The sequence below is a fragment of the Bos javanicus genome, chromosome 18, assembly GCF_032452875.1.
Source record: "Bos javanicus breed banteng chromosome 18, ARS-OSU_banteng_1.0, whole genome shotgun sequence".
In the NCBI taxonomy this organism is placed as follows: Eukaryota; Metazoa; Chordata; class Mammalia; order Artiodactyla; family Bovidae; genus Bos; species Bos javanicus.
In genome coordinates this window covers 59981209-60007370 of record NC_083885.1, presented here as the reverse complement: position 1 = coordinate 60007370, position 26162 = coordinate 59981209, and the positions used below count along the sequence as shown (strand labels likewise).

General features: G+C 44.5%; 1 protein-coding gene across 1 annotated transcript; it reads left to right on the top strand.

The window, feature by feature from the left end:
• Positions 1–26162, top strand: LOC133229661 (zinc finger protein 665-like). Its single transcript, XM_061386268.1, has 4 exons — positions 1–164; positions 14037–14107; positions 18840–18966; positions 24081–26162. The coding sequence occupies exons 2-4, from the start codon at positions 14051–14053 to the stop codon at positions 26156–26158; spliced, it is 2262 nt and encodes a 753-aa protein (XP_061242252.1). The 5' UTR covers positions 1–164; positions 14037–14050; the 3' UTR covers positions 26159–26162.

The following is a 26162-nucleotide window of genomic DNA, read 5'->3' as shown; positions in this document are numbered from 1 at the left end:
CCTCTCGGCCTCTTTCGGCTCCGCCGCTCACGCGCCCAGGCGCCGGAGGGTGCCCTACGCCCCGCCCCTCCCTGTGGCGTTCTTCTGATACCAGTGGTTGAGGAGTCTCGAGTCTCCCCTTCGACGCAAGCGATTCTACAGCCAATTCCCGAAGCCGAGACTTGGTAGGTGCGGCGGACCATTGGAAACGTGCGGTACTTTTTTTGTTTGTTTTTGTTTTTGTTGTTAAGCTGCGCCTGTGGGGTCCCCTCTCCTTCCTATCTGTGGTCTCCAGTCACTTCGCACCTCGCTATTCCCCGACCCCTTCCTTCAGCCCAAATAAATTCAGTCGTTGTGAGAGGCCCAGGGTCTAATTTCCTTTGGATGTAAAATCCTGAGGTAACACATACAGTGCACGAAATACGTAGTATTTTATAAGGAAAAAGTCATTTTAATTATGACGTGGCACTTGATAATTTTATAAGTATCAAATCGCGTGTTCAGGAAGTAGTTTAGAATTTCAGCTTTGGGACTGGTGCTGGAGCTGAAGTTCTTTCTCGAGTGGTAGCGAAGAGTATTACTGTCCTTTTCTGATGACTAAAAAGACTCTTCATTTGTAAAGACTTGATTACAAAGACTCTTCATTTTAGGAGATTATTTTCAGTGATGCTGGTTACTTGTATGAGCATTAGAATCAAAGAGAAATATAAAATGGTCGCAGTGCTCAGTCAGATCTCTTTGAGATCCCCCGGGACTGTAGCCTGCCAGGCTCCTGTGTCTATGGGATTTCCCAAGCAAGAATACTGGAGTGGGTCTTTGTTACCTCGCTCAGTCCTATCGGACTCTTGGCAACCCTATGCCAGTAGGCAGGGTTTCCTGCCCTTCACCATCTCCGGAACTTGCTCAAACTCCTGTCCATCGAGTCGGTGATGACATCCAACCATCTCATCCACTTTTCTGCCTGCCTTCCATCTTTCCCAGAATCAGGGTCTTTTCCAGTGAGTTGGCTGTTCACATCAGGTAGCCAAAGTATTGGAGCTTCAGCATCAGTCCTTCCAGTGAATATTCAGCGTTGATTTCCTTTAGGATTTGTTATGGAAAAATGAGAATCCAGTGTCGCAAAGCACACCTCGGAGGACACTCAAAGACAGCGGAGTACAGTTTATTGCCCCAGCAGGTCCAAGGGGAATCGGTTCTGAACAAGGACCCTGACATTTTCGAGAGACTCGGTTTTATACCCCTCGTACTCTTGCCTGGAAAACCCCATGGATTGAGGAGCCTGGAAGGCTGCAGTGCATGAGGTCGCTGAGGGTCGGACACGACTGAGCGACTTAACTTTCACTTTTCGCTTTCATGCATTGCAGAAGGAAATGGCAACCCACTCCAGTGTTCTTGACTGGAGAATCCCAGGGACGGGGGAGCCTGGTGGGCTGTCGTCTATGGGGTCACACAGAGTCGAACACGACTGAAGTGACTCAGCAGCAGCAGCAAGTGACTGTTTACATGTTCGCAACTTTTTTTGATGTATATGATTTCGTTTTACAACATGGAGGTGTAGGGAGAACTAACAATTAAGGTTAAAGGGGAACAATAATTATACTTCATGGGGGATATCTTCATTGTGAATCTAACCTGGGCAGCCTGACCTTAACTCCAATCTTTGCTATCTATGGGGAGGGAGGTCTCCAAGGAGACCTGGTTTTACTTTAAAAATAGTTTCCTCATTCTTGGGCAAAGTCGGGGCCCAGTTCACATGCTGTCTTAAGATGGCTGACAGGCCTCAAGATGGAGTTCCTCCTGCCCTCCTCAAAGCAGCCCCAACAGACTGATGGTCTTCAGGGACTCCTCTTGCTGTACAAGAGTCTGCTCCAGCACCGCAATCCAAAAACATGAATTCTTCTATGTTCAGCCTTCTTTATGGACCAGCATTCAAAAAGCAAAACTTTGATTCTAATTTTTATATCATAGGCTTTTCAGATAAAACATTCAGTTGCTTAAGCACTGCATAAGAACATTATGAAATTTTTATTTTCTACTGTTCCCCTTACATAATTGTTGAAATGGAGATGATCTGCAATGTATATATAATATTTAAATCGTGAATAATGTTGATAATGCCACTTATCATGTTTTTAAAATAGTCCACAAAAATGTCTCCTTACCTATTACACCTTTCATACAGAGGGTTACCATATGCAGCTGTTTTTGGTTAGATATCACATCCAAAGACTCAATGGCAATATGTTAGGGGCTTCCCTGGTGGCTCAGACGGTAAAGCGTCTGCCCGCAATGCGGGAGACCCGGGTTCGATTCCTGGGTCGGGAAGATCCCCTGGAGAAGGAAATGGCAATCCACTCCAGCACTCTTGCCTGGAAAATCCCATGGATGGAGGAGCCTGATAGGCTAGAGTCCATGGGGTCGCAAAGAGTCAGACAGGACTGAGCGACTTCACTTTCACTTTAGGTGACAGGTTAAAGCAAAATCAAACAAAAAACCCGTGAATTTAATTTGAAACTGTATATGATATTAAATATTTGCTGCTGCTGCTGCTAAGTCGCTTCAGTCGTGTCCTACTCTGTGCAACCCCATGGACCGCAGCCCACCAGGCTCCCCCATCCCTGGGATTCTCCAGGCAAGAACACTGGAGTGGGTTGCCACTGCTAGGAACTTGATATTTGGAGAGAAGAAAATACAGTTGACCCTTTGTATCTGCATATCCATGGATTCAATCGAAGCATGGAAAATATTTGGGGAAGAAAATCCATGATATTCCAAAAAACACAACTTGAATTTGCCGCTCATCTCAACTATTTCCATAGCACTTAACGTTATATCTGGGCTTCCCTGGTGGCTCAGATAGTAAAGAATGTGCCTGCATTGCAGGAGACATGGTTTGATCCGTGGTGAGGAAGATCCCCTGGAGAAGGAAATAGCCACCCACTCCAGTATTCTTGCTTCCCCTGTGGCTCAGACGGTAAAGCATCTGCTTACAATGCAGGAGACCCGGGATCGATCCCTGGGTCGGGAAATTCCCCTGGAGAAGGAAATGGCAACCCACTGCAGTATTCTTGCCTGGAATTTCCATGGACGGAGGAGCCCGGTAGGCTACAGTCGGTTCACTTCCAGTATTCTTGCCTGGAGAACTCCCGGGACAGAGGAGCCTGGCGGACAGAGGAGTCCGACTCCATGGGGTCGCAAAGAGTCGGTCACGATGAGCAACTAACATTACATTATTTTGAATATAGGGACCTTTGTTGTCAATGTGATGCTTTTGCTTTTTAACTTCCCTTCCAGGAAGCAGAGGTCATTTAATTTCCTGCAGTCACCTTCCTCAGAGATTACACTATTGAATTGTTCCGCCCCGCCCGCCGCGCCCCGAGGCCCCGCCAGTCTCACTTTCCCAAGGTGCAAGGCAGACCCGGCTTCCCTCCATGACCCGCACCCTGACAGCTTGTCTCCGCTTCCCCAGGCCGCCCCCGCCGTTTCACTGCTGGCCCGCGCAGCTTCCCACATCCGGAAGCGGAGAGCCGGCGGTGCAGCTGTCTTAGCGCGGCGTGTGTTTCTCTCTTTCTTAGTCACACGTGCCGCTCTCACTCGGCTTCCTTCGGTACCCCGAGCTGAGGGTCTCTGCTGACTCTAAATCCCCGCGCCGCCCTACCAACCCCAGCAAATTCAGACGTCTCTGTGAGCGGCGAAGGGGCGCCTCCCTTTTGGTTTAAAGTCTGCACTGCAGCCGGTTCCTGCTTTTGGAAACGTTGCGTTTCACACCTCCTTCCGTCTTAAAACCATTTACTGTCCCCTCTGCACTTCCTGCACCGCATAAAATTCTCTTCCACGAGGTGGGCATTTACGCTCCGCGGTCCTCAGCCTCGCCTTCTCGGTCCCTGGAAGCCACGTCCTCTCCCAGGTCCTGGGATTCTGGGGAGCGTGCCCCGCTCTTGAGACCCACTCCCTCTCAGCGCCCATATCTCCTCGGCCTTGTTTCATAATGACCTTTCCCCTGATCCTGTGTCGGGGTGGGTGACCTGGGCCAACCACTTGACCCCCGTGGTTCTTCCATCCCAAATTCCACCAGCTGGAATTTGGCCCTTGCAGGAGGAGGACTTCTTGAATAAGAGGGCGACAGTGGAGAGGCAGTTCACACAGAGAGCCCGCAAAGGGGATACAAAAGTTGGAACCTTGGCTTACAGAACAGTATCCTGGTGGGAGATGAAGGGGGCTCCGCTGGCAATGCGGGAGACCTGCGCTCGATCCCTGGGTTGGGAAGATCCCCTGGAGAAGGGAACAGCTACCCACTCCAGTATTCTGACCTGGAGAATTCCATGGACTACAGCCATGGGGTCGCAAAGAGTCAGACAGGACTGAGGGACTTTCACTCACATCCAGTAATTGGAGGAGCTGAGAAAGCAAGCAAGGTGAAAGGAAGCGTAGCCACTTGGGGGTGCCAGAGAGTTGGGAGGAAGGGAGGGCAGAGATGGAGGAAGAAAGGCAGAAATTCTTGGAGATTGAGGATCATCAAGGAGGTTGGGTTAGAAGCATTTTGCAGGGAACAGATGGCAGAGAGAGGCCGGATGGGAGTCAGGGAAGAAGTAAAGAGTAGGACAGGCACAGCTGGAGAGCAGAGGAGAAGAGAAAGGGAGAGAGATGGAGAAAGAAGTAGGGAAACAGGTCAACTAAATGAAGTGGAAACAAGTAGTGTGCAGGTGGGGGAGAGGACTAGATCCAGGAGAGTGTTGAATTGGTTGGATAAGGATTATGAAGTCGTGATACATTGATTTTTGACTTACCTCATAGCTCAGTCAGTAAAGAATCTGCCTGCAATGCAGGAGACCCGAGTTAATTTCTGAGTGGGGAAGATCCTCTGCAGAAGGAAATGGCAACCCACTCCAGTATTCTTGCCTGGAGAATCCCATGGACAGAAGAGTCTGGCGGGCTACAGCCCATGGGATCGCAAGAGTCTGACACGACATAGTGACAAAACGACCACATTGATTTTGCGCTTTAGGGTCTAATAAATTTAAAACTTGCTTCTTTACATTATACAGATGAGAACTGCAAAACTTCTGTCTGTAAGGCTTGTGCATTTTTTAATTATTTGTATTAAAAGATACATGTGCAGAACCGACTCTCTTACTACATGGTGCCTTTTCCAGGAACATTAAACATAGTCTTTGTGATCGTTTTCCTTTTTGCTTTCTCCTTTCTTTCCAGTTAATTCTTTTTGTAGCTTGGGATAGATTAGATCATTCAATACCTAGATCATTCAATACCGACTTTCTTTTCTTTTTTTTTTTAAATTTTATTTTATTTTTAAACTTTCCAATATTGTATTAGTTTTTCCAAATATCGAAATGAATCCGCCACAGGTATACCTGCGTTCCCCATCCCGAACCCTCCTCCCTCCTCCCTCCCCTACCCTCCCTCTGGGTCGTCCCAGTGCACCAGCCCCAAGCATCCAGTACCGTGCATCGAACCTGAACTGGCGACTCGTTTCATACATGATATTATACATGTTTCAATGCTATTCTCCCAAATCTCCCCACCCTCTCTCTCTCCCACAGAGTCCATAAGACTGATCTGTACATCGGTGTCTCTTTTGCTGTCACGTACACAGGGTTATTGTTACCATCTTTCTAAATTCCATATATATGCATTAGTATACTGTATTGGTGTTTTTCTTTCTGGCTTACTTCACTCTGTATAATAGGTTCCAGTTTCATCCATCTCATTAGAACTGATTCAAATGTATTCTTTTTAATGGCTGAGTAATACTCCATTGTGTATATGTACCACAGCTTTCTTATCCATTCATCTGCTGATGGGCATCTAGGTTGCTTCCATGTCCTGGCTATTATAAACAGTGCTGCGATGAACATTGGGGTACACGTGTCTCTTTCCCTTCTGGTTTCCTCAGTGTGTATGCCCAGCAGTGGGATTGCTGGATCATAAGGCATTTCTATTTCCAGTTTTTTAAGGAATCTCCACACTCTTCTCCATAGTGGCTGTACTAGTTTGCATTCCCACCAACAGTGTAAGAGAGTTCCCTTTTCTCCACACCCTCTCCAGCATTTATTGCTTGTAGACTTTTCGATCCCAGCCATTCTGACTGGCGTGAAATGGTACCTCATAGTGGTTTTGATTTGCATTTCTCTGATAATGAGTGATGTTGAGCATCTTTTCATATGTTTGTTAGCCATCTGTGTGTCTTCTTTGGAGAAATGTCTAATTAGTTCTTTGGCCCATTTTTTGATTGGGTCATTTATTTTTCTGGAGTTGAGCTGTAGGAGTTGCTTGTATATTTTTGAGATTAGTTGTTTGTCCGTTGCTTCATTTGCTATTATTTTCTTCCATTCTGAAGGCTGCCTTTTCACCTTGCTAATAGTTTACTTTGTTGTGCAGAAGCTTTTAAGTTTAATTAGGTCCCATTTGTTTATTTTTGCTTTTATTTCCAATATTCTGGGAGATGGGTCATAGAGGATCCTGCTGTGATGTATGTCAGAGAGTGTTTTGCCTATATTTTCCTCTAGGAGTTTTATAGTTTCTGGTCTTACGTTTAGATCTTTAATCCATTTTGAGTTTATTTTTGTGTAAGGTGTTAGAAATTGTTCTAGTTTCATTCTTTTACAAGTGGTTGACCAGTTTTCCCAGCACCACTTGTTAAATACCGACTTTCTTGTAAAGAATTATTCGCTTCTGAAATAAAATTTGTTGCCCTCCTGTAATTAATTTGTGTCATTGTTTTCTAGGTATGCTATATTCTCAAATGTTTTTTTTTCACTTGACACCATAATTCTTCAGTGGAAAAATTTTTAACAAGCGGATTCACTTTAGGTTTGTTTCATGTTTATTTGAGGCCCATTTGCTGTTTCTTCTTGATGTTATATTTTCAAAGCATTTTTTTGGTAACTAGTAAATAGATGTAGACTGTTTTGATGAGTAACTTAGGAAGAATGCCAGTGATCTTTTATATTAAGAGTGATGACCTAATTTAAGCAGTTAGTCTATATTCCATTTTCCTCTCTTTTATGTGATCTGGTAACTAGTGAGCAATGAGGTGATCTGATGATGTTTGCCTCAGGTCTGGAATCTGAGCAACAGTGACCTCTGAAATGATTGGCCAAATTGGGTGTGTGACTGTGTGTGGCAGTTCTTCTTGGAGGGAGAGCCCAGGTGTTATTAGAATTTGAAATGAGTCCCAGTTTTGCAAAATGAAAAAGGACAACAGTTGGATGGAGGCAGGAACATATGCTTAGAGTTAGATTATCAGCAGATGTCTTCTGTGAATAAGGGTTAATCTGCAGGGAGGCCTCCCACCTCCACTGGCTTCCCCGTGTCCTCAGCCCACCTCCACTGGCTTCCCCGTGTCCTCAGGGCAGCATCCTGACTCCTCAGGTGGCTCCACAGCCCTTTGTCACCCTCAGGTCACTGCCAGTGTCTCCAGCCTCATCCTGGGAGCTGACCCCGTTCTCATGGTCAGTCTGTCCTGGTCACATTCACTTAGTCCTTGTTCATAGACACCAAAACCTTCTCTGTCTCAAATCTTAGTTTCTACGCCTGCTTTTTTGGTCATTAAATCACCGTGGCCCTTGCTCTTTCTGTTCTTTCAGGTCTAGGCCAGCGAGGTCTCCCCATCTCCTTCCCATATTAACCAGGTTTGCTGCCCCTATATTAATCACCTTCATCAGAAATGCCCTTGTCCTCTGACTGTTGGAGTCTTTCCTCTTTTCCCTTCATTGAAGGATGCACCGTGTTCCTCTTCCTCCCTCGATGCTCACAGCATCTCGTTCTGGAGGTGAGGACTAGGAACATGGGCTGGGCTGAAGAATTCTCAGGGGAGACAGAGGGGACAGGGTAGGTGATGATGGTTCCTGTACCTCTTCTGGACATTTCAACTCTAATTGATCCTTACCCCATGTGGACACTTAATCACTGAAAATGAAAAAGATGTAGGGCATCCTAATGAACCCGATAGATCTAGTGTCTTGAGATGTCCCCATGTTTTAGTCCACTGTGTCACAGGTCACTGCAGCCCCCAGGTTTTCTAAGCTCTGACCACCCAGGGAACATCTTGGACAGAGGCCAGTTCATCTGCTCAGAGCAGGGGATGCTGAGTTTATTGTGGTTAGAGTGGCCAGAAGGTTTGGAATCCAAGGGGATATGAAGGAGTCCCCCCCCCCCCTTCCTTAAAGACCTGGGATATGTTCCAGTTAGCTCCCACTTGGGAGAACAGGGGTCAGTGAGACTGGGGTCTCTCTATCTTTGTTAATTCTTTACTGAGCTCAATCCAACCAAATCTCAAGGGCCTGTTAAACTTTCTGATATCCCAAGTTGCAATATCTGATATCCCAAGTCAGGTTTTCCCAGGAAGGCCAGTTCCTTGGTCTCTGTACTGAGTGCCGAGTGTCCTTGGATTTGTAGCTTGTGCGCAACTCTGTTGCGATGCTCATGCCCTTGGTCTCTGCTGTTTATCCCTCTTGTTCAACCATGCATGAAGAGGTATAAAAATGGGGGAAAGTGAAGGGGAGTTTGTCAGAGTCTCCAGGAGGCTTGTGGGAGCAAGAGTAGGCCTCTGGATGAACCCAGTGAATTGGGGGTGTGGTATGTATATGTGTGTGTGTGAGAGAGAGAGACATTCATACTTGTGGGATTACAGGGTGTGTGGAACTGTTGACAAAGGTGGTCTCAGTTCTACCTGGAGGACCTGAATGTGGGCTCATGGCCAATTGTGGGCTGCGTGGAATGGTGGGTGTGCCATAGTGTCTTAGCTCAGTTTCCCTGGGACACAGATGCTGTGACTGAGGTTTGCATGACTGGGTTTCGTTGGGAAACAAATGATCACACCTCTGAAGGAAGGAAGGAAGGAAGGAAGGAAGGAAGGAAGGAAGTGGAATTGGGAAGAGGCCTGTTACTCTGCCACGTGTTAGAATCAAGGCCTGAGCTGAGTCCACAGAGAGGTCTGGGTGCAGGAGGATGGGCATAGTGGTCCCAGAGAAGGGGGAGATGATCCAGGAGGTGCCCCACAGCACCCCCTCCACACAGTGGATTTTCTGGTGTCTTTAGGGAGGGCAAGAATCAGACCCGTAGAATAACTGTCATTAAAATTCAGGAGATCACTTTGTGGATTACCTGTAGTTTTTCTGTTAGTTTAAGTTACTAATGAAGAAGATTTCAAATGGAAGGTAAAAAAAGGAGAAGTTGGCGTGTTCCTTGGAAGATGTTGAAGTTGCACTGGGGCGTGTGCATCAGCCTACACATCTGTCTTGTGTTATTAGATTTTGGTGATGACAGTTTGGGGCTGCTGGGGTCACTGTGACTGATAAGATGTCTTGAGTCTGGTTGGTGTTTGGGCGTCTTCGTGTGTATTATTCCATCATTAACAAAGGAGTTGTTAAGGCTTGGAACCTTCTGGGGATTGCCTAGCAGCATGGGTGGATTATTACTAGGTCTCTGGGGAGTGTGTTGGCCCAGATGCAGGTTTGGAAGTTTCTTTCAGCCTCAAAGCACAATGGTTGGGCCTCAGCTTTGATGGCAGAAGACTTTTCCATGATGCAGTGAAGGCTTGTTCTTAGATTCCGAGGGTTATCAGCTCCACAGTAACCTGTAGTACAGAGGCTTATTCTGGAGATGACGCAGCTGCTACTTGTTGCTGCCAGCGCAGTGGATTCCTCTACTGCTCTCTCATCGTCTTTACAGGTCTCGGGCGTCTGCCATGTACATGCACAGTACAGTTAATGGTTGGAAACGGTTGAAGGCAAGTAAATGGTACATGGAAAACAGTATGGAGTTACCCAAAGATTAAAAATAGAACATGCATAGGATCGCGCAATCTCACTTCTAATTATATAGCTGAGAAAAGCAAAATTTTTAAAACTGTTTATGTATTTGGCTTTGCCTGCATCCTGCAGGATCTTTGGTTTCAGTGCACCGAAATTCTAGTGTGGTGCTCAGGCTTAGTCGCTCCGCTGCCTGTGGGATCTTAGTTCCCCCACCAGCAATTGAACCCGCATCCCCCACAGAGCTAGGCAGATTCTTAACCACTGGGCCACCAGGGAAGTCCTGTGCAAAAATCAGTATTTTGAAGGAGTAACATGCACTCCCATAACCCATACTATATGATTCACAACAGCCATATGTTGTAGAAACAACCTGAATGTCTGTTTTCCGCCGAGTGGATGATGAAACCGTGATGTGTGTATGAGACAGGCTGGGTCCTGGGACCTTTTACTGCAGTTCTTGCACCTGGATGAACGTCTTCTCGGGCAACAGACCTCAAAGAAAGTGTAATTGAACAAAAGAAGTATAACCACATTCATGAGCGGACAGCAATTCTGAACAATGAGTAAAAAGACCACAAACCAAGCTTGATTTCTGAGGCTCCAGAAGCAAAAGCAGGTCACTTCCCGTGATCCCGGCTCACAGCACCTCCGGGGGGCCTGAGGCAGACCAGATCACCTCAGCTTCCTTCCAGCCATAAGCAAAGGGATCAGCTCATCCCCCTTTTTGGGAGGACCAGGGGCACACACTTCTTTTTCTGTCTCTCCTTACTGCAGCAAGGGTCCCAATAAAGCCTTTCTTGAAATTCCCCTCTGGTCTCATAACTATTTCTATTGATTAAAGAGCCCCAGGATCCAGGTTGAAAACATGTAAGTGTTAGTCACTCAGTCATTCAGACTCTTTGCGACCCCAGGGACTGTACCCTGCCAGGCTCCTCTGTCCATGGAATTCTCTAGGCAAGAATACTGGAGTGGGTTGCCATTCCCTTCTCCAGGGGATCCTTCCAACCAAGGGATCAAATCTGTCTCTTCTGCATTGCTGGCAGATTCTTTACCTTCTGAGCTCCCAGGGAAGTCCTCATGGGTAACCCAGGCAAATATACACACATATTTGTAATGACATATTCAGTTCAGTTCAGTTGCTCAGCCATGTCTGCCTCTTTGCCAGCTCATGGACTGCTGCATGCCAGGCTTCCCTATCCATCACCAACTCCCAGAACTTACTCAAATTCATGTCCATTGCATCAGTGATGCCATCCAACCGTCTTACCCTCTGTCATCCCCCTCTCCCACCTTCAGTCTTTCCCAGCATCAGGGTTTTTGCCATTGACTTGGTTCTTTGCATCAGGTGGCCAAAGTATCAGAGTTTCAGCTTCGGTATCAATAATTCCAATGAATAGTCAGGAATGATTTCCTTTAGGATTGACTGGTTGGATTTCCTTGCTGTCCAAGGGACTGTCAAGAGTCTTCTCCAACACCAGGGTGCAAAACCATCAATTCTTTGGCACTCAGCTTTCTTTATACTCAACTCTCACATCCATAGATGAGTACTAGAAAAACCATAGCTTTGAGTAGATGGACCTGGTTAGTAAAGTAATGTCTCTGGTTTTTAATATGCTGTCTAGGTTGGTCATACACATAGCTTTTCTTCCAAGGAGCAAGCGTCTTTTAATTTCATTGGTGCAGTCATCATATGCAGTGATCTGGCTGCTCAGTCACTTCAGTCGTGTCCGACTCTGTGCAACCCCATAGACTCCAGCCCACCAGGCTCCCCCGTCCTTGGGATTCTCCAGATAAGAACACTGGAGTGGGCTGCCATTTCCTCCTCCAGTGCATGAAAGTGAAAAGTGAAAGTGAAGTCTCTCAGTCGTGTCCGACCCTCAGCGACCTCATGCACTGCAGCCTTCCAGGCTCCTCCATCCATGGGATTTTCCAGGCAAGAGTACTGGAGTGGGGTGCCATTGCCTTCTCTAGCAGTGATCTTGGAGCCCCCCAAAGTAAAGTCTAACACTGTTTCCACCGTTTCCCCAGCTATTTGCCATGAAGTGATGGGACCGGATGCCATGATATTAGTGTTCTGAATGTTGAGTTTTAAGCCAACTTTGTCACTCTCTCACTTTCATCAAGATGCTCTTTAGTTCTTCTTCACTTTCTGCCATAACGGTGGTTTCATCTGCATACCTTAGGTTATTGATATTTCTCCTGGCAATCTTGATTACAGCTTGTGCTTCATCCATCCCAGAATTTCGCATGATGGGCTCTGCATGTACGTTAAGTAAGCAGGGTAATAGTATAGAGCCTTGATTAACTCCTTTCCCAATTTGGAACCAGTCTGTTATTCCATGTCCAGTTCTAACTGTAGCCTCTTGACCTGCATACAGATTTCTCTGGAGGCAGCTCAGGTGGTCCAGTGTTCCCATCTCTTTAAGATTTTTCCACAGTTTGTTGTGATCCACACAGTCAAAGGCTTTGAATAAAGCAGAAGTAGATGTTTTTGTGGAACTCTCTTGCTTTTTTGATGATGCAGTGGATGTTGGCAATTTGATCTCTGGTTCCTCTGCCTTTGCTAAATCCAACTTGAACATCTGGAAGTTCACAGTTCACATACTGTTGAAGCTTGGCTTGGAGAACTTTTAGCATTACTTTGCTAGCATGTGAGATGAGTGCAATTGTGCGGTAGTTTGAACATTCTTTGCCATTGCCTTTCTTTGAGATTGGAATGAAAACTGACCTTTTCCAGTCCTGTGGCCACTGCTAAGTTTTGCAGATTTGCTGTCGTATTGAGTGCAGCACTTGCACAGCATCATCTTTTAGGATTTCAAATAGCTCAACTGGAATTCCATCACCTCTACTAGCTTTGTTCATAGTGATGCTCCTTAGCCTGACTTGACGTTGCATTCCAGGATGTCTCGCTCTGGGTAAGTGATAACACCATCGTGGTTATCTGGGTCATGAAGATCTTTTTTGTACAGTTCTTCTGTGTATTCTTGCCACGTCTTCTTAATATCTTCTGCTTCTGTTAGGTCCATACCGTTTCCGTCCTTTATTGTGCCCATCTTTGCATAAAATATTCCCTTGGTATCTCTAATTTTCTTGAAGAGGGATCTAGCTTTGCCATTCTATTGTTTTCCTCTATTTCTTTGCATTGATCTCTGAGGAAGGGTTTCTTATCCATTCCCATGTAGATGGAGATTTCTGTCACTTGGAACAGCTGGGGTGAATGTAGAGAATATTATGCTAACTGAATTAGGACAGACAGGGTAAGACTGATATTCTATGTGCTCGCTTATCTGTAGAATGTAAAAATGTGAAACTCACTAGTACCAGACAGTGGGATGGTGGTAATCTGGGGCTGGGAGGTGGGGAGGCTGGGGAGATGTTGGTCGAAAGGTACAGACTTTGAGTTGTAAAATGAGTGGGTCCTGGGGATGTGTGTGCAGCACGCTTACCGTTGTTATCCTATTCTGTTACTGCCTGCTGGGAATTTGTCAGGAGAGTACGTTGTCAGTGTTTTCACCACACACAGAACATGGGAATTTGGAGATGATGGATGTGTTGGTTCGTGCATTGTGATAAATATTTCACAGTGTACACGTGTCACATAATCACATGGTGTATGATGTATGTACACAGAACCCTTCTCCTTAGTCTCAGTAAAGCTGGAAAAGAAGAAAGTGGGAGGTACAGAACCCTTCTCCTTAGTCTCAGTAAAGCTGGAAAAGAAGAAAGTGGGAGGTGGCCTGGACTTAATCCTTCACTAGTGCTCAACACAGGCATCACATGAGAGCATGAGGCATTTTGTCCAGGCATGTTTTGTACCCCTCCCCCAACAGACATGCTCCTCAGGTTCTCATGTGGGGCCTCGCCCCAGGAATGTGCACAGGCCACAGATGATTCCGATCTGGATCCTGCATTGAGCACTAGGGCTCTTGGCCTTCACTTCTGAGACTGAGATCGGGCCCTGGGGGAGGGGAGGGCATTCTGCTCTGAGTGGGGCTGGACCAGGGCCTACTGTGTGACCTGAAGGGGATCATGGGGTCAGCAGAGGTCCCCCTGCTGCTGTGGACATGAAGCCTCACCAGGAGGGGAGTGTGATCCGAGGGAAAGTGTGGGAAAGTCCTGTGTTGGTCTCTCTGCGGGAGTTGACCGTCCTGAGTCCCTCCTGAGACAGTGGCCACAAAGTGTTCCACACGATGAGGGCTTCCCTATGTGTATAGTTGGGGCTCAGGAAGGGGGTGTGTTGAGCATATGCATTAAACAGCATGTTTTCAACTTTCATGATAGAACTGTGAAGACTCATGGACGAAGGAGCCCAGAAGAGGAAAGAACAGGAGTCAGGCATGGCTCTTTCTCAGGTAGGGTCATATTCTCAGTGGATTCTCACACTGCCTTCCTGAAATGCCCTTCTCTGGACTCGCTAATCGTGTCTGACTCTGAAGTATCCTGTCTGACTCCAGTACACACGCACTCACCTGGGGCCTTCCCTCAGGGCCTGTCATCTCCACTTAGATCCCGTCTCCCCATGACCCGGTGACGTGGACCTTGTGAGGAGGCTCCCGTGAGCACCATCCTGGGCAGGGCTTCTCACCCATGGGTTGGAGACAGGGTCTCGGTGCTGTTGGGCAGCAGGGGTTGCTTAGGGCCCATCTGGATGCGCTGTCTGCTCTCTTTTAACCAGGGTGAAGAAGCTGTATATGGACCTCAGGTATTAACATGTACAGTATCGGTAAAATCTGCCAAAGAGGCCAATGAGGGGAAATCAGTTCTGACTTTTTATAGTACATTTAAAACTAAATGAGCACCTCCTTGAAAACTTAAGTTTTTGGGAATGGAATGGAATGTTCAGAAAGAGATGTCAGGGCTAGGGAGTGTTTCGTTACACCGTCTAATTTAAACTGTGAAATCAGGCTTACTAATTTTTTTTTCTTTCTTTTTTGACCACATGATGCAGCTTCCAAGGTCTTAGTTCGCTGAGTAGGGATTGAACCTGAAACCGTGCAGTGGAAGTGAGGGATCTTAACCACTGGACCATGAGGGAATTCTCCAACTTTACTAGTCTTGATTCAGTATTTTCTTAATGGAATAAAATAATAAATTGTGGAGTTTATTAATAAGTACATACCTAAAATTAATGATAAAAATCACATTATTATTTTAAAAATATATTTATTTCCTGTACTGTATCTTCATTGCTTCAGTGTCTTTTCCCTAGTTCTGGCGAGTGGTGGCCACTCTCTGGTTGCAGTGCACACGCTTCTCATTGCAGTCGCTTCTCTTGTGTTGCAGCCCAGGCTCTAGAGCGCGCCGGCTTCATTAGTTTCACCTCCTGGGCTCTACAGCTCTGTCTCAGGAACTGAGGCTCATCGTCTTAGTTGCCTCTCAGCATGTGGGATCTCAGACCAGGCAAAAACCCACATCTCTTGCATTGCCCAGTGGATTCTTTACCATACACCGTAGGGAGGGCCACATATTTTTAAATACAGGTATTTTATAAAGATTGGAAGAAATCTTCTGTGTGTTATTTTCTGCTTGTATTACTTTTAATTTTTTTTGAACTAGAATAAGATAATGTTGACGAATTCCTGGTGGTACAGTGGCTAAGAATATGCCTGCCAACGTAGGGTGCGTGGGTTCCATCCCACGTCTGGGAAGATGCCTCAGAGCAGCTAAGCCCATGGGCCACAACGACTGAGCCTGTGCCCTAGAGCCCGGGAGCCAAAACTATGGATGCCTGCCCTGTCTAGAGCCTGTGGTCCAAAACAAGAGAAGCCACTGCAAGGAGAAGCCCGGGCACTGCAGCTGCAACTAGAGAAAGCCCACTCACAGCAATGAACACCCAACATAAGCAAAATAAATAAGCTTTGAAAAAGAAATAGAATGTTGACAGTTACTGAATGAAGAAGTAAAATGAAAGAAGAGAATGGGAACCCACTCCAGTATTCTTGCCTGGAGAATTCCATGGATAGAGGAGCTGGAGGGCTGCCGTCAGCGGGGTTGCAAAGAGTCTGGCATGAGTAAGCAGGTAAAGAACAACTTCCACACACAGTAGATTGAGCTCTGAAAAACAAATCTAAGTGTCTAGCTTTCCTCCTGCAGATTCTTCAGTGACTTCCAGTAGCTTTTGGAATAAAGTCCCAAATCCATAGATCTTGCATAAATTAGCCTCTGCCTGGCATCACCCCATGTACATTCCCTGTGTGCCAGTCATACTGGCTGACTTTCTGTTCAGTGAATATCTTCCTGCCTCAGAGCCGGCACTCAGGCTGTTCTCTCTGCTTGCAACACTCTTCTGTTTCCCACCTTGCCAATCCTAAGTGTTTCTTCCTCACAGAGACCTTGTCTGATTTCTCAGTGTAGCTTAGACTTTCTGTTTAATCTTGTCTTAGCACCGGGCCTGTGTCAGAGCACTTATTTCAGTAGTAACGTTAAAATTGTGGATGAAATCGGCTGGCTGGCTGCTAGATGATGAAATTGGCTGGCTGGCTGCTAGACTGTAAGCTCCATCATGTTCACTGCTGTATTTCAAGTTTGACGCACAAAGCTGACGCTGAATGAATTTTGATAGAAGGAAAGAAAAAAAATAAAGACAACTCTTTTTGTTTAAATCAATTGTGTGTTTACACATGCATGCATGAATGCATGGATATATAACTCTGTGGTTTTATTACAAAAACATCCTCTCATAAATAATGGTGTATTCTTTGTAGCAGTTTCAGTTCTATCTTAAGTGTATTTCATGGTGTTAAGTTTTTTCTGCATCATCACATGAATGATGTAAATTGTAGTAAAATTACTGACATTGTGTGGGTCGCGATGGGAGAGGGTGTGACCCTGTATCGTGACCATTTATGCTGTTCTATTGTATTTCAGCTTCCTTGAACTTGTTTCAGGTATTTTCAGGAAACTCTCTGTGGATGCTCTTTCCTTCTCTGGTAGTTAACTGGTTGATTCTCTAGGTTCAGTTGTCACTCCCAACCACCTGAGCTCAGGTACTGTTGGCTCATTTCTTAACACTTTGATCTGAGCGATTAGTTAGAGTGACAGAATTTACTCCCCAGGGTGACTGCAGCCATGAGATTAAAAGACTCTTATTCCTTGGAAGGAAAGTTATGACCAACCTAGATAGCATATTGAAAAGCAGAGACATTACTTTGCCAACAAAGGTCCATCTAGTCAAGGCTATGGTTTTTCCAATGGTCATGTATGGATGTGAGAGTTGAACTGTGAAGAAAGCTGAGTACCGAAGAATTGATGCTTTTGAACTGTGGTGTTGGAGAAGACTCTTGAGAGTCCCTTGGACTGCAAGGAGATCCAACCAGTCCATTCTGAAGGAGATCAGCCCTGGGATTTCTTTTGAAGGAATGATGCTAAAGTTGAAACTCCAGTACTTTGGCCACCTCATGCGAAGAGTTGACTCATTGGCAAAGACTCTGATGCTGGGAGGGATTGGGGGCAGGAGGAGAAGGGGACGACAGAGGGTGAGATGGCTGGATGGCATCACTGACTCAATGGACGTGAGTCTGAGTGAACTCCGGGGGTTGGTGATGGATAGGGAGGCCTGGCGTGCTGCAATTCATGATGTCGCAGTGTAGGACACAACTGAGCGACTGAACTGAACTGAACTGAAGGTGGACACAGATCTTTCTCTAACATGCTGTTATGTTGATGACAAGTTCATCCGTGTAAAGTCTTTAGGATAATGCTTAGTTTGTAGGAATTGCTGAAACATCTGTTGTCAGTGTGATGATGTCATCATCATCACAATGTGTGTTCTTTAAAAGTCAGTGTGTTTTCATGTTCATCGCAGCACTATTTATAATAGCCAGGACATGGAAGCAACCTAGATGTCCGTCAGCAGATGAATGGATGAGAAAGCTGTGGTACATTTACACAATGGATTATTACTCATCCATTAAAAAGAATACATTTGAATCAGTTTGATTCAATTCAAATTCAATTCAAATCAATTTGAATCAGTTCTAATGAGGTGGATGAAACTGGAGCCTATTATACAGAGTGAAGTAAGCCAGAAAGAAAAACACCAAAACAGCATACTAACATATATATATGGAATTTAGAAAGAAGGTAACGCTAACCCTGTATGTGAGACAGCAAAAGAGACACAGATGTATTGAACAGTCTTCTGGACTCTATGCGAGAAGGCGAGGGCAGGATGATATTGGAGAATGGCACTGAAACATAAAATATCATATGTGAGACAGATCAGTAGTCCAGGTTTGATGCATGATACAGGGTGCTTGGGGGTGGTGCACTGGGATGACTCAGAGGGATGGGATGGGGAGGGAGGTGGGAGGGGGTTCAGGATGGGGAACACATATACGCTCATGCCGGATTCAAGTCAATGTATGGCAAAACCAATACAATATTGTAAAATTAATTAATTAAAAAATAAATAAAGTCACTGTGGACTTTGTCATCTCTAAAGACAACAGTCTTGCTGTAACTCATCTAGATAGTGAATGCCACTCAGTCATGTCCGACTTTTTGTGACCCCAGGGATGGTAGCCTAGCAGGCTCCGCCGACCATGGGATTTTCCAGGCAAGAATACTGGAGCGGGCTGCAATTTCCTTCTCCAGCGGACTTTCCCAACCCAGGGATCAAAGCCGGGTCTCCTGCATTGCAGACAGATGCTTTACCATCTGATCCACCAGAGAAGCTAAAGTAAACTTAATTAATTAATTAAAAAATAAATAAAGTCACAGTGGACTTTGTCATCTCTGAAGACACCAGTCTTGCTGTAACTCATCTAGATCGTGAATGCCACTCTGTGTTGAATGTTAACACTTCTGCATAGACAACCCAGTCTTGGTTTTAATTTCTGTATTTTTCATGTATTGTCCACATACATGACAAATTCCTGTTGATTGCAGGATATCATAATCTTAGGAAAAAGAGGAAATTATAAATTCGATTGCAGACCAACAGTTTGCTTCAAGCAGCTTTTAAAGTATCTATCAGAGTATTACTTCATCTGAATTGAGCGTTACCCCTCTCACCTCTTCTCATTTTGTGTGAAACTAAGAATCTTCCTCAGGGCCCATTGGTGAAATGTGTTTTCATTTCAGGCACAGTTGACCTTCAAGGATGTGTTCATAGATTTCACTCCCGAGGAGTGGGAATGCCTGGACCCTGCCCAGAGGACCTTGTACAAGGACGTGATGGTGGAGACCCTCGGGAACCTGCTGTCTGTGGGTGAGGATCACTTCCCTCTGAAGTGGGGATCTGCCCTGGGGTACCTCTGCATGTTCCCTCTTTACCTTTTGAGATCTCCCGTTTTTCTTGACTAAGCTCAAAACCTTGTTGACTCACACATGTAAAGCTTCCTGATTGGCATCAGGAATTTAAACTTGTCTTTCCTTCAGGTGACCTGCCCACTGTGTGATGCACAAGGAGTTTCTCCACAGCTTGAGTGTTTATAAAGCTGATTTCAAACTTTGAAATATCCAGTTGCCTGTTTTCTAGCCCTGTGTTCTTGGTTCAGTAGTTCTTAGATAGGAACTAGATACCTGCTGCATGTTGTACTGTATATTATACTATTCCCTGTGCATTCAGAAGGAGACAGATAGTAAATTCATTTGAGAAGTATTTTTCTGTCGGTTTATAATATCCTCACTCCTTGGCTGACAAAAGAACTGCATTCTACACCTGCCTATGCAGGAGACACGGGTTCGATCCTTGGTCTGGGAAGATCCCACATGTCACAGAGCAGCTACGCCTCTGTGCCTCAACTACGAGCCAGCACTCTAGAGCCTGGAAGCTGCAACTACTGAGCCCACATGGGACAACTCCTGAAGCCCATGCACCCAGGAGAAGCCACAGTAAGTGAGTAGCACGAGCACTGCAATTGGAGTGTAGCCCCTACTTGCTCAACTTGGGGAAAAGACCAAGCAGCAGCAATCACTCACCCCTGCCAAAAGAAATGAATACACCGATGTATTAAAAATAACAGATACATTTATTAAAAAAAAAAAAAAAGAGGTTGGATTCTGGAAGAAGCCACAGTATATGGCATTACTTCCAAGTAGGAAGTTCTGTTTCTGATCTGAACATTATCTCCATTCTTGTGGCACAAGGAAGAAGACCCCTGGATTGTGGAGAATGAAGTGCTAATAGCAAAAATCAAGATGAGTGAGATCACAGGTCAACTGTCACAAGGACAGAGAGGAAGCCACACCGTTCATGGTGTTTTGGAAACTCTCCAAGTGGGAGAGTTCTGTGAGAAAACCGATGTTTAATGTTGGTGAACTCTCACAGGATATTTTTCTTCTCCCTAACTTATGGCTCTGTTCTTTGATATGTGAAATGTACAGCACCCTCCAGTTGTGCTGTAGCACCCACAGACATGAAGGCAAGATATTTTTTTTTTTTTTGGCCTGTACTGGGTCTTTTTTGCTCTGTGGTCTTTTGTCTATTTGAGACGAGTGAGGGCTATTCTCTAGAGTGGGAAGCACAGTTACTCATTGTAGTGGCTTCTTTTGTTGTGAAGCACAGGCCCTAGGCACACAGGCTTGAGTAGTTTTACCACACAAGCTCAGTATCTGTGGCTCATCAACTTAGTCCTCGTGACATGTGAGATCTTCCCAGAATAAGAATCAAACCCATGTCTCCTGCATTACTGAGCAGATTCTTACCATGGAGCCACCAGGATGTTAGGGAAATTAAATAAATAGTTTTGTTTAGGCTTCAAGACAAAGCAGTGCATTCCTCTTACCTTGCTTCTAGCCTGCATGGAAACTGCCCTGAGTGTGAATGTCCTGACTGTCTCCTGTGAGTGCAAGTCTTGCAGCACCATAGGTAAGATAGAGGACAAATCTTGAGATTGTTCAGCCTTTGCAGGGGCCCTTGCCAACCAAGGCCCAGGCTTAGCACCATCCAAGGCCCAGGCTTAGCACCATCCAAGTTGGATCCTTCTCTCTGCCTGCTGCTAAGTCGCTTCAGTCGTATCTGACTCTGTGCAAAGCCATAGACGGCAGCCCACCAGGCTCCCCCGTCCCTGGGATTCTCCAGCCAAGAACACTGGAGTGGGTTGCCATTGCCTTCTCCAATTCTCTCTGCCTACCGTGAGGTAAATAAAGGTAACTTAAAACTGCAAACAGAAGTATGCGATTTGTGAGGATGATTATCCATATTACAATGTCACATTATATTTTCGTTGATCAAATATTCATTTTTCAAGTCGACTCTCTTTAGCCAGCCCACAGCTCCAATTGTATCCCCATACTGCCCTTTTCCTCTCCATTCTTTGTCCTGTTCTGGCCTTACACCCCTCCCAACCCCTCTGTCTCCCTCTCCATCAGCTGGTCCCCTTCTAACTGCCCCTGTCTCTGAGGGGGGAGCGGGAGCCCAGGTTCCCCCACCCTAGCAAGTTTGTTAACCCCTTTAGATTCTTCTGATCAAAGACCCCCATCTCCCTGGAGAGACATTCCAAGATTTTTATGAGCCCTTCTGTCCCTGTTATCACAGTCAATTTGAGCACTGTTCAGTCTGTGTTGTACCATAAAGCTGTGACTATAGAAAGGAAGGATAACTTGTTTGATATAGGATGGCCATGATGTTGTTTAGACTCTGGAGAAAACTGGTTAAGATGAATTTTTTTTTCCTTTGAAAGTGCAAAACCGGTTCTTTTTACATGTGGAATTAAAAATAGCAAGCTTGTTAAAAAGGCGTGCCAAAAACAAAGCTTAAGGTTAACCTTTGCCAGGGCTTCCCAGATTACTCTAGTGATAAAGAACCTCCCAGTCCCTGGGAGAGACACAGGAGACGTGGATTTGATCCCTGGGTAGGGAAGATCCCCTGAAGAGTGAATGGCAACCCACTCCAGTATTCTTGCCTGGAGAGTCCCATCAGGGACAGAGGAGCCTGGTGGGCTAGAATCCACGGGGTTGCAGGGGATTGGACAGGACTGAAGCGAACTTGCATAGCGTGCCACCTTTGCCATGTCCTTGAAATACGTATCCCATTTTTCCAGAGATTTCAGTCTTGGGCAAATTAGAATTTTAAACCATGGCGCAGGGGGGTGGGAAGAAAAGGGGAAAGAGATTTTAAATCTCAAGCAGGAAAGTATGAGAGCTCTCAAGTCTGTCGATCTGCATTTCTGTTTGTCTCAGTGTGTGTCTTTGTTTTTGGATAATATTGCTGAGGTTAATTTGTAAATGAGCTCTAATTCAATTGTTTGTAAAAAAAAAAAAAAGCACTTTCAAACCAAACAATTACAAGAGAAATTAACGTAAATGAATTTCAGGTTCACGTGAATTGGGAAATATTCAATATTAAATATCTAGTATTAATGTTTGTTTGCTAATCTAATTAAGACATGTCTTGAGTCTTCAACATTGTCTAATACTTTTGTTGTACCTAGGTTTAATGTTAAGCAAGTTTGTCAACAGTTAGAGTAACTCAGGTGAAGAAAGTTTTAAGGAAAGAATGCAAATGCAATTGGAGCTTTTAAATAAACTCTATTAAGAATGCTTATACTTTGGAAATGTCTGTCTAAAATAATCTCTCCAGATGTGAATAACCTGAACTCCTGCTGCTGCTGCTAAGTCACTTCAGTCGTGTCCGACTCTGTGTGACCCCATAGACGGCAGCCCACCAGGCTCCCCTGTCCCTGGGATTCTCCAGGCAAGAATACTGGCGTGGGTTGCCATTTCCTTCTCCAATGCATGAAGGTGAAAAGTGAAAGTGAAGTCGCTCAGTCCTGTCCGACTCTGAGTGACCTCATGGACTGCAGCCTACCGGGCTCCTCTGTCCATGGGATTTTCCAGGCAAGAGCACTGGAGTGGGGTGCCATCGCCTTCTCCAATTAGTGCTGTTAGGTGGCACTAAAAAATAAATAAATAAAATAAAATTTATTTGTTTTTGGCTTTGTTGCTTCAGGTCTTTGTTGCTTCAGGGGATTTTCTCGACTTGCAGTGAGCAAGGGCTACCGTGTATTTACGGTGCGTGAACTTGTCATTCTAGTGGATTCTCTTGTTGCAATGCGTGGTGTCTGTGTGTTTGCTCAGTAGTTGTGACTCCCCAGCTCTAGAGCACAGAATCATCATGTGTGCCCTACAGGCTTAGTTGTTCTCAGGCATGTGGGAATTTCCCAGATCAGGGATCAAAGCTGTGTGCCCTGCACTACCAGGCAGATACTTTACCTCTGAGCCACAAGGGAAGCCCCAAAGCTTGTTCCTTTACATATATCTTGGAGCCAATGAACTGGGTGAGTTTAGATTACTGTGTAGATAGGGAGTTGATGTATTGAATGATTACTGTGTAAGTAGAGAATTTTTCACTTACAATATAACTGACATGAACCACTTGTTAATGTCATAAAATGCCTATATGTCTATCTACTGATAGATTTCTAAGAGGTATTTGGAAAAGTGTTTATTTTTTTATTTTTTAAATTATTTTAGGGAATTCCCTGACAGTCCAGTGGATAGGATTCAGTAGTTTCACTGCAGCTAGCCTGGATTTAATCCATGGTCAGGGAACCAAGTTCTCAGAAGCCACATGGTCCAGCAAAAGAAAAAAAAAGCAAAAAAAATATATGTATAGTTTACAGAATTCTTTATTTTCTCAATGCAGTATTTTTTGAACAGTTACTAACTGCCATTTATTTTTTACATTATTCATTAGAATGCTTCTTTTACATTGTTTACCATTCCAATGTATTGCCTTTTGATGCTTGTTTGCTCAGTTGCTCAGTCCTGTCTGACTCTTTGTGATCTCATGGACTGTTGGCCACCAAGCTTTCCTATCCATGGAATTTTTTTAAGGCAAGAATAGTGCACTCAGTTGGGATTTCCTGCTCCAGGGGATCTTTCCAACCCAGGCATTGTATCCCCCTGTGCCGTGTCTTCTGCATTGGCAGGCAGCTTGTTTACCAGTGAGTCACCTCTCTAGTCCAGTATGTTCTTTACCATTTAAATATGTATAAATATGCATAAAGTGTGTACAATATACCATTAGTTTCTCCTCAATTATGAGACAGCAGTGTGTTTAGTACAAAGTAGGATGAGTTTTGAGGTCATGATGGGACAATATGTTTTCTTTGAGAACTGACATGAGTTTGCATAAATGAATGTTTTCTGATTGTGTTTGAAACTACACTACCCTAAAATTAATTTGAATTACATATGATCATTCTTTTTTAAAGAATTCTATTCCTTTAGTTTTCTATAGTTTTGAGATCATCTTTGCAAAGATTCATAATTCTGTTAGGATGGATATGGCTTTTGGTATGAAAGTCATGTGTTTAACAAATAATTTATTTATGAATTGTAACTAATAGAATACCTGTGGTTCTTTATGTCTTGTAGATATGTCTCAGATAGATATGATCAAGAAATTACAGGCAAAAGCAGACAGTGGTAAAGGGGAAATTTTTCAAAGAGTGATGTTTGAAAGAGCTGAAAGCCTTGAAAGCAAAGATTTTCACCTCAGGAAGATGCAGGAAAATATAGATGACTTTGACTGTCTGCGGACAGATGATGAAAGAAATGACAAAGGATTGTCTACATCCCATAACAAAAACCTCACTGATGGAAGAGATCATCATAGTAGAAGTGATGCAGAAAATGGAACTTTTGAAAGGCACGGATCAAGCTTTCAGGATGAATGGCAGATGATGCAATCTGAAGGGATAATTTTTGAACGTAGTCAAGTTGTGACAGACGTCAGTGCCTCAGGTTTATCATCTCAGAGAACTCTTAATGTCTGCAAAGGCTTTTCTCATAAAGATGAGAATGCTGTTATGCATCCTTCAGAACTGTTACCAGACCATGAAACACAAAATAAAAGACCATACAAATGTAATGAGTGTGACATAACCTTTCTTCAGGACTCAGAACTCACTAGACATCAAAGAATCCATACAGGAGGAAAACCATACAAATGTGACGTGTGTGGCAAGGCTTTTAATCAAACTAGAAAACTTGCGATTCATTGCAGAATTCATACTGGAGAGAAACCACATAAATGTGATGTGTGTGGCAAGGTCTTTAAGCAAGCTGCAAAATTTTTAATTCATTGGAGATATCATATGAGAGAGAAACCATATAAATGTGATGTATGTGGCAAGGCCTTTAGTCAAACTGCAAACCTGGCAGTTCATCAGAGAATTCATACTGGAGAGAAGCCATACAAATGCAATGTATGTGGCAAGGCGTTTAGTCATAGTGCAAACCTTACTGTTCATCAGAGAGTTCATACTGGAGAGAAACCATATAAATGTGATGTATGTGGCAAGGCCTTTAATCAGACTGCGAAACTTAGACTTCATCAGAGAATTCATACTGGAGAGAAACCATATAAATGTGATGTATGTGGCAAGGCATTTAGTCAAACTGCAAACCTGGCAGTTCATCAGAGAATTCATACTGGAGAGAAGCCATACAAATGCAATGTATGTGACAAGGCATTTAGTGATACTTCAATCCTTACTGTTCATCGGAGACTTCATACTGGAGAGAAACCATATAACTGTGATATATGTGGCAAGGGTTTCAGTGTAAGTTCAAGCCTTGCTGTTCATCAGAGAGTTCATACTGGAGAGAAACCGTATAAATGTGATGTATGTGGCAAGGCTTTTAATCAGACTGCAAAACTTGGACTTCATCAGAAAATTCATACTGGAGAGAAATCTTATAAATGTGATGTGTGTGGCAAGGCATTTAGTCGTCCTGGAAACCTTGCTGTTCATCGGAGAGTTCATACTGGAGAGAAACCATATAAATGTGATATATGTGCCAAGGCTTTCACTGTAAGCTCAAACCTTGCTGTTCATCGGAGAGTTCATACTGGAGAGAAACCGTATAAATGTGATGTGTGTGGCAAGGCTTTTAGTCAAGCTACAGGCCTTGCAGTTCATCAGAGAATTCATACTGGAGAGAAACCATATAAATGTGATGTATGTGGCAAGGCCTTTAATCACACTACAAGACTTGAACTTCATCAGAGAATTCATACTGGAGAGAAGCCATACAAATGCAATGTATGTGACAAGGCATTTAGTCATACTGCAAACCTTACTGTTCATCGGAGACTTCATACTGGGGAGAAACCATATAAATGTGATATCTGTGGCAAAGGTTTCAGAGTAAGTTCAAACCTTGGTGTTCATCGGAGTGTTCATACTGGAGAGAAACCATATAAATGTGATGTGTGTGGCAAGGCGTTTAGTCATACTGGAAACCTTGCTGTTCATCGGAGAGTTCATACTGGAGAGAAACCATACAAATGTGATGTGTGTGGCAAAGCATTTAGTCGTACTGGAAACCTTGCTGTTCATCGGAGAGTTCATACTGGAGAGAAACCATACAAATGTGATGTGTGTGGCAAAGCGTTTAGTCGTACTGGAAACCTTGCTGTTCATCGGAGACTTCATACTGGAGAGTAACCAT

Excerpts from the sequence above, each read along its gene's own strand:
- LOC133229661 (XM_061386268.1), top strand. The coding sequence starts at position 14,051 with ATGGACGAAGGAGCCCAGAAGAGGAAAGAACAGGAGTCAGGCATGGCT. Across the intron at positions 14,108-18,839 it reads CAGGCATGGCTCTTTCTCAG|GCACAGTTGACCTTCAAGGA; the intron begins GTAGGGTCATAT and ends TTTTCATTTCAG. Across the intron at positions 18,967-24,080 it reads CGGGAACCTGCTGTCTGTGG|ATATGTCTCAGATAGATATG; the intron begins GTGAGGATCACT and ends TATGTCTTGTAG.